Source organism: Ambystoma mexicanum, chromosome 10 (assembly GCF_040938575.1).
Source record: "Ambystoma mexicanum isolate Mex_15411 chromosome 10, UKY_AmexF1_1, whole genome shotgun sequence".
NCBI lineage: Eukaryota > Metazoa > Chordata > Amphibia > Caudata > Ambystomatidae > Ambystoma > Ambystoma mexicanum.
The window spans coordinates 1,316,478,720-1,316,494,415 of NC_090932.1; the positions used below are offsets into that span (position 1 = coordinate 1,316,478,720).

Sequence of the window (15,696 nt, forward strand, 5' to 3'; positions counted from 1 at the left end):
ACACCTGGGATACTCAGAGACTATTTAAGCCATGCCCAGGCTGAGAAACATGCTTTGTGTTTTCTGCACCTGCAGCGTGACACTCACCGTGTTCGGATCGGTCTCCAGTAAGCCTGCATCTTTCTTCTGCGCTCAGCTCCTGCAAGAACACTGTTAGGAACAGCCTTATCTTGCGGCGCTTCTGCCCATCATTCATCGCTCCTTCTGTACTGCCGGCATCTTCGGCAGTGTCATTCCCATCCCGGCACGCCGCTTCCTAAGGAAAAGGGAAAAGACCAGAAAAAAGGCATTAGTAAGCATTCAGCAAATCTTTGCTTATTTTTAAAGACTGTACGAGCTTCAAACACTTACCTGAATCCCAGCCGCTCTGGGGATCTCTGTCTCCGGAACTTCTCATCCATCTGCAAGAGGGAAAAGACACTCCAGGTTAGCGTGGAAACATCTAGAGGCGCCGCATACCGCGCTTACTCACCGCATTTCTTCTTCATACCCGGCATCCACGCTGAAAACGTCGCGGCACCTAAAAGACACAGAAAAAGAACTCTGTTCAATACAAATATGAAAGGGTTGCATCGCGCATCACCTTAAGCGCTACTCATCTCAGCAGCACGTCGCCATCCCCAGACGCCGGCCATCATCTAACTGTTCAAAAGACTGATTATACTTACCTGTCGGACTCTTGCCAGTGAAGTAACTAGGCAGCAAAGAGCCCGCATCAATCAACGTGCCCCTGCGCTGAAAGAAGGACGGAGAGCACACTTTCCAAGAAAACAAGGTGAGCTGTGGATCAAAGGGAAAGGTTGGACCACGGGGAAGAAGGGGTTCTAGCACACAGAGACAATAGGGAGTTAAACTCTACCAATCCTGCGTTTCAGGCCCAGTCTCCAGTCGAGTAGACTCCAGGGAAGGGTTTGAGGTCGTAAGAGGTCAGAACAGGCTGAGTGACGTCCCCGTGGATACCAGGTGAGCATTACAGAATCCTGTCCCGTACCCTACCTTCCCCCCCACAATGCTTGGCGCTTTAAATCCGAGGCACTTCTGGAAGTGATGTTCAAAGCGGAGATCCTTTCGGACATTAGGACCTTTTTCTAAACTTATCTACAGCAGGACAACACCCACGGGGTTCGGTGGGAGGCTTTCAAGGTCGCCATCAGGGGGATGGCCATCTCACGCGAGGCAGGTGTATTAAAAGCCATCAGGAATGATCTATCTCGCTCCGAGACAAAACTCATGGGTCTGGAACTCAAGTGTGTGACGGATGCTGCGCCGTCCAAACTGGCACTAATCAGAGAGGATCTTGAAACATTCCAATCACATGCCATGCGAGAGATAACATTCCTTGCACGCCCAATCGCAGCTAGGAAATATGGGGAGGGCGAAAGACCTGGGAGAACACTGGCTAGACTTGACTTGTCCAAGTGGAGGCCGGCAGGACCCATATTGAATGCGTCAAAGACTCAGAAGGGGTTCCACAATGGTTGGACCAACAACTTCTTTCGACATTCTCACAGTTTTACACTGATCGATAAACCCAACAACATGTACCCGATACACAGGATATCATAGATCTACTTGATCAAATCCCCATGACTCTGGTGTCCCGGTCCACGCGGCAGCAGCTAGACGCACCTATAACACTCGAAGAGATAGTTCAGGCCATCACTGACCTCCCCCGAGGTAAGGACCCCGGTCTGGATGGTCTTACTTCACAGTTCTGTCAGGAACATGTCACCATCCTTGCCCCTAGATTACTGGAGGTATGGGACGAAGCGCTCCAAGTCTCCATCCTCCCCACTTCTATGCATGAGGCTGTCATAACAGTTCTCCTTAAGCCTGGTAAACCTAGTGATGAATGCGAATGATACAGACCCCTCTCACTTATGAACCTAGACACCAAAATACTGGCCAAGACCCTAGCCAACAGATTCCTCCCAATTATGGCATACCTTGTACACAAGGATCCGAGCGGCTTTTTCCCTGGGCGCTCTACGTCTCTTAACATAAGGAGGCTCTTCAATGCCTTGTCAAGGAAAGACCAGGGTGTCGAGGCAGTAGCGGTCACGCTAGACGCACAAAAGGCTTTCAATATGCTTTTATGGCAATATATGTGGGCGGTCCTGGAGAAAATGGGGAATCGGCCCTAAAATGATCCATACATCAAGATATTCTACACATGTCCTACCGCCAGAGTCCTGATTAACTCACTGACCTCGCATTCCTTCGAGCTGCAAAGGGGTAGACGCTAGGGCTGCCCCTTTTCACCCATTCTTTTTGCACTGGTCATCGAACCAATGGTGGACTACGTGAGGGCAAGGCACTCTTGCAAGGGCATACGCTTAACTTACCCCCTGGATATATTATCATTTTATGCGGACGATGTCCTATTATACGTTAGAGACCCATCTCCTCATTTAGATCCCACACAGAGATATAATCAAGGTCGACACCTTCTCGGGTTTCACCATGAACTACACAAAATAAGAGATTTTTTCCCCTTACTGCTGTAACCCGACAACCAAATAGTGAATACCCCCTCCGATGGTCCCCAAACGGCATCAAATATCTGGGTGTCCATGTAGCATTATATAGACCCGCCCTGATCACTGGTAACTATACAGGTGCGAAATACTTACAATCTAAGGTGAATAAATGGCGTGCCCTGCACATCTCCCTAGCTGGCAGACCCTCCTTGATTAAAATGATCCTGGTCCCCAAGTTACTATACATTGTCGGAAATGTGCCGATCTGGCCAGGAAAGAAATATTTTGAGGAACTCCAAACGATGGGTGCCCAAATCCTATGGTATGCTGGCTCTGCCCTATGAGAAAGGGGGATATGTGGCTCCAAACCTGGCCCTATACTGGATAGCGGCCCAGGCACAGTTTGCCACACATTGGTACAAATACCCCACGGCTCCCCCTCATGTTAGATTGGAAAGACTGGCCACACCCGAGGTAGACCCCATGACCCTGATCCTCCAACATAAATACATAACTGAAGCCCCAGCCGATCCCATTGCGTCCACCCTTATGGCGGGGCACTGCCTCCTGAACCTCACATCCACTCCTCCCCCCTATTATAAATGGCTCCCCATATGGCACTTCCCTGGGCTAGAACCCACCCACGACAGGCTCCTCACGACAGTGGCTGGCCCTGGGCTACCGCGCACTGACAGATTTTTTCCTGGAGGGGAAGTTCAACACCCCAGAGACGTGGCGGCCCGGCCATACAGCTTTGGAGATGCTGCAGTATTACAGACTGCATGCTGTGTGACGTGAGATGTGGTCGACATTTCTGGAGGAACCCCCGGATACCACTGAGCTACACTACATTGCCAACTCTGGTACTAGTAAGGGCATAATCTCCTCTCTCTATAAAATCTTATTAGCGAAGCTCACAGACTCAACCTCCAAGGCCCGAAATGCATGGCCTGAAGAACTCTGACTAGATATCACTGATACTTTGTGGAAGAAAATGTGCACCCACACGAATAAGGTGTCCCTAAACATCAGATATCGTTGTATGCAGTACAAAATACTGAATAGGGTATACTACACCCCACACAGATTGTCTAAGTTCACCGCCGGCGCCCCACAGGTCTGCCCTAGGTGTCAGGCTGAGGATGCGGACCACATACACATGTTTTGGTCATGCCCTGCACTGCATTCGTTCTGGAGGGAGGTGTTGTCTGCACTATCTGAGATTGTGGGTGCAGATGTTGATCCTGATCCAATGGCGCTGCTGTTCGGGGTCTGGAAGGGCGATGAGCTAAAGGAAATGGCTAGATTCTTAAATGTGGGTAGTGTTGTTGCCAGAAAATGTACACTGCAAAATTGGAAGAGATCACCCCCCCCACTTTCAAAATGTGGCTCACTGCCCTCGCGTGGACACAAACATGTGAGGAGGAGTATGTGACCACCCTACGTGTGCATACTCGCCCCAGGAACATCTGGACTGCCTTCTGCAGCTACCTGAACAAGGAGACTGATGAGGTCCTGCCCTCTACTTCAACTCCGCCCATCTAAATAAATTGTGAACTGTTGCTCATTTCACGCGCCCACTGCTTAGGCACATGATGATCAGAACTGCCAGAATCTATGCTCTACTACCACTACTTGTAATGTTATGCTGTGTATGTGATGCTATGAACGTGTAACCACCTTAACTTTGCCAATAAAATAAAAGGTAAAAAAAAAAAAAAAAGAAGAATAAAAAAAAAGAAGAATACCGGGGTCACTTTGGTCTAGTTCAGGCTTTTTTTTTTTTTTTACCAGGGGTGTAATCATGACTCTTTTGATGTCAACTGGTGCATGGCTATCCCGGAAAGAGGCATTCACTATCTTGGTGAGTAGGGGGGCACCCTTGGGCATTGTGGCGCTGTTACTTGAGGGGCACTTAGTTACAGGGAGGGGGTAAAGGTGGGTATACATTTACATGTTTTTCATTTGGACATTATTCACATACAATTAGAATTAGGTGTGTAGGTTTGATGTGTTTCTTGTAGAGGCAGGTTAGGTGAAGAGCATGGTTTTCAGTGCCTTTCAGAATGCCATGTGTGATTCCTCAGCACGTAATGGTTGTGGGAGGGCATTCTACTGAAGAGATGCCAAGTACAGGATGTTTACATTCTCTAGTATAAGTCTAGGTGGTATTATATTTCCAGCACATGTGGTGGGTTTCATTGATTTTAAAGTTTTTATAATTTCTTCAGTCGTGATTTTGTGGAATTTAAATGGTTCTCGTTTTAGTGGAGACTTCTGTGGCTGACTCAGCCTGACTTAATGAGAGTTTTTGGGCGTCTTAGTACGTCCCTGGCTTTCCTGATTTTTTCTTTAAAGGCTTTTTGAACTTTGTCACAGTCTTCACGAGCCAGTGAGAAAGGAGGGACTAGCGCCTTAGGTTTTTCTATTGCTTTAAGAATTTCAAACAAACAGTTTACTGGTTGAGTTTTCATCTGATTTTATTTGTTCATTAAAAAAATTATTTTTGTGTCACCGATTTATTTCCTATAGATATTTTCACTTTCTTTCCATTGGCTTTGTTGACCTGTGAAGGGTTCTTTTGGCATTTGTCCTCTTTTCAGCTCAGCTAAGATTGTGTTGAACCATTCCTGATGGTGATTGTTGGATCTTACAAGTTTGTTTTTTAGATGTGCCTTTAGCTCCACTAATTGTTTTGCCTGAGATATGAAATCTGCGATCAGTTTGTCGCATGAGTCATCCTCCTTGGATTCTTTTAATATTCCCTCAATGCATTGTTGTAGATGTTGTGGTTACATTTTGTATTATTCCTGCTGCCGATTCTTTTTGGCTAGTTACCAATATTGTTATTAGGAGTATTTATGGTCAACATAAATGTGACTGAAGTGGTCAGACCAGATACATGTTTGGGTTTCAAATTCACTTGTCTCCTGGTTATTTGTGACTATCCAATCTAATTGGTTTCCGTTTTCCATCTTTGGATCGGAATCCATGACCCTGAAATCGATGTTATTTAAGGTCTTTTCCAGGTGAATTGCCCCCTTGTCTTTTGTGTTTCCATACCATCTATAGAAATCCCCAAGAACTACTGTAGTCGTATTGCTACACTTCAGTGCGTTCCGTTGCTGGGTAATATCCTTGTTAAAGTCAGTAGTAAGAGACGGGGTCTGTATAATTGTATGAAGTTAGTACAGCTATTTGCTGTGGGGTTGTGGTGCAAAATATCGCAACCTGCACTTGTGGTTGAGGACGGGAACATGCGGATGGAGCTACAAGCAATAGGTTGCGTTTTATGTCATTTAATGACTGACTGTATATTGATACGAGGACCTGAATAAATGAAGTAAATAAAACAAACTTAAACGGTGCACACTGCATAATTTTCATGCTTCAAAATTCCTAAAACAAAAGGACAATACAACTGCAAAGTCGTAATAAATTTATAGCATGTTAACAATGCAAACGTACAAACATCGTAAAACAGTGTTGTATATAAAAGTGTTCATTTTGAGGGATGAAATCAGAAAAGTTTGTTCATTAGCAAGTAATGAATCTTTAAGATGGCGTTGTTCTTGCCTTCACTTTTTCCTGCAAATTTGAAAAATATTTCATCTTGGTTAAAAGTAACGTTGCCTCTTGGATATCACCTAAAACAAAGCAAAAACAGATTATGAACTAACGATAAGTACACAATCAATTATTTATCCACACAGATAACTATGCTACTTAAAAACTGAAAAGGTTAGGGATGACAGCAACCATACTAATCTCTAAGAATGGTACATTAAGAAACGTGTGAAATGTTTTCTACTCGACAATGAATACCCTTAGTAAATGAAAATACATTCCCTTTAGGTTTGTATGTCCACTAGACTGCATTCAACTGCGTTAGATACTTGTATAGATCACACGCACTGAAAACCGATTTGTCCTTTGGTGAAGCGAGAACCAAGGTCTGCTGCCTTAAATAAGGATGTGAGGTGATGTGAAGAGTTGGGTTTTCAGGATGGGTAGGACATCTGACCTATTGACATGGGTGACGATGGGGCAGTATCTGCCCGATTCTGCTAAAGCTACACAATTTAGGCCCTTTTGCCACTAAAGATTAGTCTAGGACTCTCCGATACATTAAATATGCGTAGCCTAGCTAAGTGATTACTCAGGGAACATTCATAGTGATTTTTAACTTTAATTATGGGTGGAATTAGCGTAGAAGCCCATGTCAGTGGCGCATGGCACCAACAACTGATTATCCCTGGAATAAGAGGGATACACCTCTATTTAGCCGGATACTTAGTTGTGGCATGATTCTGAACATTGTTAAACAGGGGTGGAGAGTTGGATAGTCTTGGCCACATTCAATTTTATCCATATTGGGGCCACACAGCATTCAACGTTTTGCAGGTAGCTTTTGAAGTTGCTAGACATTTTGTGCAATTTATTTAGTATTTGGCCAGCTAACCTATGCTCCGAAATAAAAATGATAAAATGTACATTTTAAAAATGTTGAGGGGGTGTGAACGTTTTCTCACCATTCGAATTTCTTGATTTGCATGCTGCTGCTCTCTTCTAACTCGTAGAAAAAGGGTAAAACATTCAGCGAGCAAAGAAAGGGAATTCAGAGAGGAAACGATATAATAAAAGAATTTGAGTTCAGAGATGATTCTGCCCACCGAATGTGTGCCTTCATGGTCTTTCCTTCTGTTCCAACGAACCAACAGGTTGTATGTGAGATTTCTGCTTTACAAAGGGCGCACATCTAAAAGACAGATTTATTTCAGCCGTTTTGTGTGCAACTTTTAAAAGCGGAAATAGCACGGTACTGGAAGCCAAAGCGTACCGAAGTCATCCCCTTGGCAACCCACACCCCAGATACACTGACCCAGACACAGAAACATGCATACACAATCACGTTTACCTGCTCCCTTCCACACACCACAAACATTCCTCCCTCCTTCCCCGCACTCACTCACTCGCACACCAAAAACACTTGGGCACCCACATCTGCGCTCTTTTGGTCCAGACGCGGCTGTCGGCCCCTGTGCACACATGTGTGTAGCAAGGACTGGCAGTTTGATTTGGAAACACTGCTCGGAGCGGTCTACAAGTGATCTTTGCAAGTCGATTTTGTTTTCTTTTTTTACAAAAACGTTCACTCCATAAGTACCAACAACATGAACATGGTTGGTTTTCTGTCAGGGGCCTTTAACACAGTGATGGAGGACGACAACGTAATACACTCATCTGTACAAGCATCTTGGGTGAGCAAAGGCTTCTTCAATTGCATTGAGGGGGGAAATGTAATTGTGTACTCCTGGAAGATGTGATAACCTCGTCTAACAGCAAGGGTATTTGATTTGGCATGCGGTACACATTGAAAGACCATGCATTACTGCTACCAAGTCCTTTTCTGGGGTTCAGTCTCTGGAGTGCTTGAACAATTTTAATTCTTTTCAGCATCACTGGAGGCTCGGTCAGACCTAGCCTAGCACTTCAATGATGTGGATTCTGCAGGGGGTGGGGGAGTTTAAATGCAAGAACACAGATGTTCATTTACTCAAATCAACCCCTAAATAAATAATTATTTGCTCCCTTTGTGTTTCTATCACGATAACCATCCGCCTCTTTCGAAGACAACTTATGTTAATTGTTGTCACAGCTTTCCTTTGTTTTAATGTTATGTATCCAACACAGTAATAGTAATCTCCATTTGTTTCTTGCGACTTCTACTTTGCATCATTAAGCAAACTCTCAGACGAAATTGGGGATACATAAATTAATTAGGCACAAGGACCGTGTGTGATGCCTACCTTGTCTCGGCTAGTATCTCCCCCTATCCAAAGGCTTCCTCACACCCATTTCTTGGATTGTATAGGCTCATTTACAGATAATGCTAACACCCCCTGTCTACTTTTGAGTCTCCCCTTTTTGTACTTTTCTGCTTCTTGATTCTAGCCTGATCATTGTCAGTATCTCACTCTTGTTTTTTCCCTAATGTTTTCCCGTGGAATAGTTCAACTTTGTCTGGTGAGAGTGCTGAAAAAATACGGGGAGCAGGGGGGCTGGACCTTGCTTGCTCTGGCGTCTGGTTTGGCCTCTGAAGGGCAATCTATCAGGCCATATGCATCTTTTCTGTATATGTTATGCGTCTTTTTTTTCTGGTGCACGTCTTTTGAGCCACAGGTTTTGGTAGGGAGGTTCCAGAAGCAGACTCTTCAGAACTGTGGCTTACTTGATTAAAATCAAACTGATGCCGTAGCTTTCCTCCTTTAAGAATCTTTGCAGGGAGGAGCGGTCATGTTGAAGGAGGAAGCTTTACTGTTGCGGAGACCTCGGAGGTCGGCAGGAGTGAAGGCATAACCTTCTGTAAGGGATATAGTGTGCATGTACACCTTGGTGCTTATGATCTGCTTTCAGCTATGGAGTTTAGAGGTACAGGGTAAGTGTGGAGATTAACTATGGGATTTAGGGAGCAGCTGGGGTGTAAATGTAGAATAGCCAAGAGGTCATAGACCGGTCAGAATGCTCCAGATCCTTCTCCTTGGACCCACTGTCAAAACTCACTAAAAAAGCCTATCTAAGCTGACAACAAATGGTTTGATTAAGAACTGGCACTTTTAAAGAAGGTCGCAAGCTGGAAAGACTTTATGCAGTGTTCATCTGTCACTTTCGCCAAATCAACTGCATTAGGCATTTTAGGGGATACAAACTAATCATCCAAAGAAAAAAAGCCATCATAACCTCATTCATTGGCTCTATGTGATAATCCTGCATATTGAAGGCTGCCCACAAAAACGAGAGATTAATTTTTGGCCTATTTGGTACTGCCTTCAATTGTGGTATTATGACATTTTCTGGGGGGGAGGTGGCGATGCTCAGCCCCCCCCCCGCCCCCCTTGAACTCCTCAGCTAGGCGATCCACTGCCCCTCCCACCCTCTCACACTTGGCAGGATTACCTTTAATTCAGGGTTCAGGAGGGGGAGGTGCATGTCCCAAACCCCACCTTCACTCCATCAGCCCCCTCCCTTTCCCACTAAAATCATTCCCTCTCAACCCCCACACAGACACTCACAAATGTAACACTTATCTGGGATACCCGCAACATATGTTTTCTGGCTGCCAGCCTGTCAGCCTCTGCGCACTTGTGTGTGGCAAGGGGTGTGACTGGTCGATTTAGAAAGAACGCTCTGTGTGGTCTCGGAACGATCTTTCTAAATATACCTTTTTGTTTTTCAAAAAATATGTTTCCACTCAGGACCCATCATTTATTTAATAATTCAGGCTCCAACAAACCCAGGAAACTGTTCAAAATCTACAAACGGCAATCCTAGAACAGAGTCCTTGCAGTTCAAAGAACCTAGCTCACACCACTGCCTTTGCCATACAAATAATTTGGCAAGCTGGACTGGTCCTCTCTGCAAAATCCATCACCAAAGCACCCAATGTGGGCATACAATCCGTCCAAAATCCACCTTCCATTCCTTGAACTGCAGCCTTGAACAATTATTGTCATCTCCAACCATACATTGTCTGATATATGGTGCTTGTACTAGATATCCAACACAAGGGCACAATCATTAGTCACTTTCAAAATAGACTATTGCAACAGCATGCACCAAGGTGCACCCAGGAAAGAAATCAAAATGAAATCCATACAACATCAAGTAGCCTGCCTCATCCTAGCACTTAAAAGGAACAACCAATCACTGGCTACCTATAGAGTGGGCACAGGGTCCTGAATAACTCGAAAATTCAACTAATATATTCCTAAATGATACCTGCAGAGAGATACCCTTGAGAACCACTATTCATTTTAAAAAAAAAAAAAATACAAAAAAAAGCCAGATCGAAAACGATGGTGGTCCAGGGTGCAGAGCTCTGGAACACTCCTCCAGAGAACCTGAAGCATCACATTTTAAAAACAATCTGAAAATACTTCTTTCCGACAAGCTTCTGGTAGCTCACCAGCCTATCCCCAGCTGCAATGCACATGGTTCCTGTAGACAGTGTCCACCTCCCAATAGCCACCGGGACCTCTTATTTAGAGCATTTTGTGAGCTAGGCAAAGCTTCACTCATTCAAAACGGTATATTGTCATAATTCTATTACACAATAATAATCTTGTGAAAATTGTTGCATCTCGGTCACAAGAATCCATGTGTTCTGCCCTCACGGAGCAACAGTGACCCTCTATCCCCACCCGCTTAATCCTCCCCTCTTCTCCTACTCCCAATTTATCATCTGAAATATTTCACATGTATGTGGCATTTTACAAAGTTCTAAATAAACAATGCAGTTAAAAATCACAAAACATCTTTTACCCAGTTCTCCTATTCTTCGCTCACTTCATTCATCTTAAATTGAAGCTCAAAGTAAACAAACCTTAAAGACTTACTGCTCCACAAAGCAGGTTCCACAAAAAAGTGATGCAAATTATGCATAACCAGCTGCAGGCTGTGTCGACCAATGACTACGAGCAGGAGACTTATGTCCTCAAAAGAGTACAAAAAATGGGACCGTTTCCAGAGTTCTAAAGTTGCCCCATTTTCCGTGTGAATTAGTCAATCGGTTCTGGCTTGTAGACTAATTTAATACTGCATTGTACTCGGGATCCTCCATTTATACATAAATGCAAAATGAGATGCGCTAAAAATATTAGGAGTTATGACAACATGAGCTCAACACGTAGTTCAGGACGGATTGCAAAGAACGATACTTGACTCGGGACAGTGAGTCATTGCTTTGGTCTTCTATTGCAGAAGGATTATGCTTTTGCTGACATAAGTTGCTACACACAGACCATCAGTCGCACTTCAAACCGCTTATCAATAGGATGACAACAAAAACCAGTAAGGAAAATAATCAGCACCTTTTTCAAAAGCTTTGCTCACATCCTCTGTCAATTCTTCATACTTGGCTGCAAAAAGAAGCATAGTTTTAATTACCAATTTTAATATATTAGAACATTTTGAAAAACATAAATACTTTAAGATGTTTGAACATTCCCCTTTTAACTAGTGATCAACTTTGTGGAGAGAAGCCCAGTATTGCTGGTCACCACCTCTCTGCTTCCACAGCTCAGCTCCTAAAAGTGAATAGCGAAGTACCTGCTCCATCACTTTCTTTTGAGTGTCTAATTTAAGGTATAAGGAAACAAGTGAAGGAAGACAATTCTGCCTTCAGAAAGCGGAGCCTCAAAGCATTCAGTGAATGAGAAAAATGTTAAGTAAAAAAAACAATGATGCATTCTAGGAGTTAGAGTCCCACATTGTTTTGACAACGAGAAAGTGATTGCAGATACAAAGGCAACACTGTATCCTGGGAATTTGAGAAATAGTCCCAAAGTGTTTGTGAATGACAAAGATCATGTATAACACAACATCGCCGTCTGTAAATTGGAGGCGTTGAGAAGGAAATTGCACACACGGCAAAAACACCATCTGGGGAATTGAAGATAAAGTCTTAAATCCTCATATGAAAGAGAGTGGAGATGAGCATATGCGACTGCATCCATTATGGCAATTGGGATCTAAGGCAGAAAGTGCTGGGTGAATCAGAAATAAGCTATAAATAACCAAAAAAAATGTATATTCTGAAGACTGGATCATAAAAGCACTATTTTTGTAAGGGAGGAAAAGATAGTTAATAAAATACAGCATTATGGGAATTGGAATCGAAGTCCCAACGCATTACATGAAATACCATAATTTATGGAGCAACAACGTTGCAACTATGAGATGCTCAATGAAGTCTGAGGAGTCTGAAGAGTAAATCAGCCAGAAGCAGATTCCTCAAAATGTAGGAACAAAGGAAAATTTAGAAAACTTGTGTTGGCAACTCCTGGACAAGATCAGACAAATGTTAATTGTAGTCACACAGGCAATCTAACCTGAACAGAGGAGGAATTCTGACCGTGAGATATCAAAGGAAGGAAATATATGTAAGGAAAATAGTTCACAGGTAAATTATTATATTAAGAAAAGTCACTATCTAAAAAATAAATAAAAAATAAATAAATCTTTTCTGTGAATTTAAATCCAGGCAAATGCTGTAGAAGCATAACCAAATATAATACCTTTGAGTTTAATTAAAACTTCTCTGTCACACCCTCCCCTGACTAAAGAGACATTCTATTGCATATGGTTTGGTGGCCTTGTTGCCTGGGAGGTTGAAGTCGCCTAGGAGGATGTCGTTGGCATGCGTGAGGGACATGGTGGTGATCAGCTCAGTGAAGTCTCTGATGAAGGCTCTGTTGGGTTCGGGTGGTCTGTAGATGAGCTAGAGGGTGACTGTGTCCGTCTGGGAGAGCGGGCAGGAGAGGACTTTGAAGGAGCCAATGTTGCTGGCATCAAGTCTAGTGCATGGCCATGAGGTATTCAGGATGACTGCGAGGCCTCTGCCTGTCTTGTCCCGGCAGAAGTGATTGTAATCAAAAACCGATCTTGGAAGGGAAAATGGCAAGATCACCAAAAGCCACAGAACAAAGGTTTCACAACACAACACACAATTACTGACAACAAAATAAAGTAAATGAGTTTCATTAAGCAAAAGTAAAACATTTGCATTCGTGGAAATTCTCAATGCAATGCCACATTTATAAGTATTTGTCAACAACAAGCTGCCTTGCTGAATAGAAATCTTTCTTGAAGGGACGAAATGAAGTAAGATAAGCAAACAGATAAGACAATCATTTGGTCTCTCAAAGGCCTCACAAGTGAACTGTGCAAAAAGTCACGTGGCAGCAGATCAAGCCCTTTTTTAAAAAAAATAAACTTAATAAAGTTTATTAAGTAGCAATGTGAACAGCCATAGTGCATTGGAAGCATATGGTAATTAATTCAAATTATGTTCATTTGCCCATAGCCCCCCACCCCTTCCCAACATATGGTCATCCATGTTCACAGCATTTTAACTTTTAAACAACCAAATCTCCAATTCTGCCCTCCTCCACCCACCCTCCAAACCTTTGTAAACTGAGGTGGCATTTTAGGGTTCCTCCCCTTGTTATTTATTGTCCAGTTGTGTCTGCTTTTATCTTAAATCTTTTAGGGCCAATGTCATTTCCCACAGGTCCCCCCCCCCCCTAGGGTACTGAATAGTTACAAAGCAGAGTGGGCCTAAAGTAATTCTGTTCTTTATCGGTCACAAATTCATGAAATGGGAGCCAGGTTGCCATAAACTTGTGATATGTACCATTAGCCAAAGGAGTCACTTTCTCCACTGCCATAATACCCCACAGTCTTACTCACCAAATGGCCACAAATGGACCCTGTTCAGTTTTCCAACCGTGGCCTAGTGTGATCCTTGCCACAGTAAGCAGGTGGGTGATGAGAGCAGCACGGGTTCCACTGGCGTGATATATAGCTTCCACTGTTGCGCCCAATAATATCACTGCTGGATTGAGAGGTAGTTGAATATTCATTATGTCCTTAATATGACTCAGTATTTCTTTCCAAAAGATGCTTGCCTTTGAACAGGACCACCACACATTCCCCACCTACCCACATTTCTGCCAGCATAAAGGCGAATATTCGGGGAGGATTATGGTGTGGTGTCACATACCACCTGAAGCATACCTTATACGCAGATTCTTTGATGGCCACACATTTGGAGCTTTTAAGCATGGAGTGCCAAATCTGACTCCACATCTCTTCCATTACTGAGAACAGATCCTGTTGCCATTTTGTGATATATGCCAAGATGTCCCCTGGAACGGCGCTATCCAGCAGTCGATATAGTCTCGCGACCACAACCCTTTTTTTTTTTTTACACCCCCTCTCTTAGCGTGAGTTCATTTCCTACCGGTGGTCTGTTGGCCGCTTCCTTAATCACTCTATTCGAGACCCAGTGCCCGATTTGGAAATAATGAAATTGTTCTTGTTCTGGGACATGGAATTTCATTTTATACTCTTCAACTTTTCATGTGTCACCAACCTGATAGAAGTCCCAAAGTGTCAGTGTTGTTTGTCCCTCCCAATGTGTCCAAAAATGTGGCTGTCTCCTCGGAGTAAAGACAGCGTTTCCGCTCAGCGGTGTAAACGGGCCCCACTCCAGTTCCAATTGCTTGCCCCGCAGCACTATCCCAGTAAAAGAGTGTGGTCTTTGTTATGTCTAACAGGTGGCCACCGGCTCCCCTGAACAATTGTCTCAAGAAGCCCAGGCTTTCCAAAGGGATTTTGGTAGCCCCTTGTTCTAGATCGCTCCACCCAATTGAGCCTTCCTGTGGTACCCATTGCTTCATAAGGGCCACCTGCGTTACTACTAAATAACGCATCATCTCTGGGACATCTAGCCTCCCCAGTGCGGGGGGGATCAAAACAAGACCCTTCGGGGTACTCTAGGTTTCCTTCTTCCCCAAATGAAGTGTAGAATCTTCATCTGTAACGTTTTAATCGGCTGGGTTGGAATCCGGACTGGGAGAGAGCTACATTTAGGCATTAGGGTCATATTTATGGCTGCTATACGAGCAAACCATGAAAGTTCCTGCATGTCCCACTTCCTAAAATAATCCGATAAGGCTTTCAGCAGCTTTGGGACATTAGCCTGTACTTACCTCCCACAACCACCCAAACTAACACCTTGCACTACGGTCAAACCTGAACTAAGATTCAACTTCACCAAAGTGTCCATACTGGAGGTTGAAAAAATAATCCTATCACTTAAACCATCAAACTGTCGAGGCGATAACTCCCCGCACAAATAATAAAAGATGCTGCTAGAGACCTATCACCATTTATCTCAAAACGCATCAACTCCTCATTCTCATCAGGTATTATACCAAGTAATCCTAAACAATCTTGGGTCCACCCCTTCCTCAAGAAGCAATCTCTAGACCTGGCCATACCCACAAACTATAGGCCCATCACCACGGTGCTATTTTTACTAAAGATTTTAGATAGAGTGGCCTACTTACAGATCCAAAAATTCTAGGAACTGCACCAACTCCTAGGCTCGCGGCAATCAGGCTTCCGACCACAGCACGGAACCGAAAGGCACTCATTGATCTTAAGACACGGGTCGGCGAGCTGAGAGACCAAGGAAAAACGCCCTGCTTCTCCTTCTGGATCTCTCTGCAGCTTTCGACCTGGTGGATCACAAAGCGCTCTGCAACCACCTAGAGTCTGAAGCACATTTCTCACTCCAGACTATAGCATGGATCACATCCTTCTTGAACCATGATGGTCTTCTCCACCTCAGCGGCTGCAGACCCCGCTC

At 43.9% G+C, this 15,696-nt stretch overlaps 1 protein-coding gene across 1 annotated transcript in view; it reads right to left on the bottom strand.

Annotated features, from left to right (window-relative positions):
- Window positions 1-5,906: 5,906 nt before the first annotated feature.
- The window catches only part of HSCB (HscB mitochondrial iron-sulfur cluster cochaperone), a 170,599-nt gene continuing 160,809 nt past the window's right edge, over window positions 5,907-15,696 (bottom strand). Inside the window, exons 5-6 of the mRNA XM_069619358.1 lie at window positions 11,351-11,398; window positions 5,907-6,127 (exon numbers count right to left, since the gene is read on the bottom strand). Of these exons, the coding sequence (XP_069475459.1) occupies window positions 6,036-6,127; window positions 11,351-11,398 (140 nt within the window). The 3' untranslated portion in view covers window positions 5,907-6,035. The remainder of the gene's footprint in view (window positions 6,128-11,350; window positions 11,399-15,696) is intronic.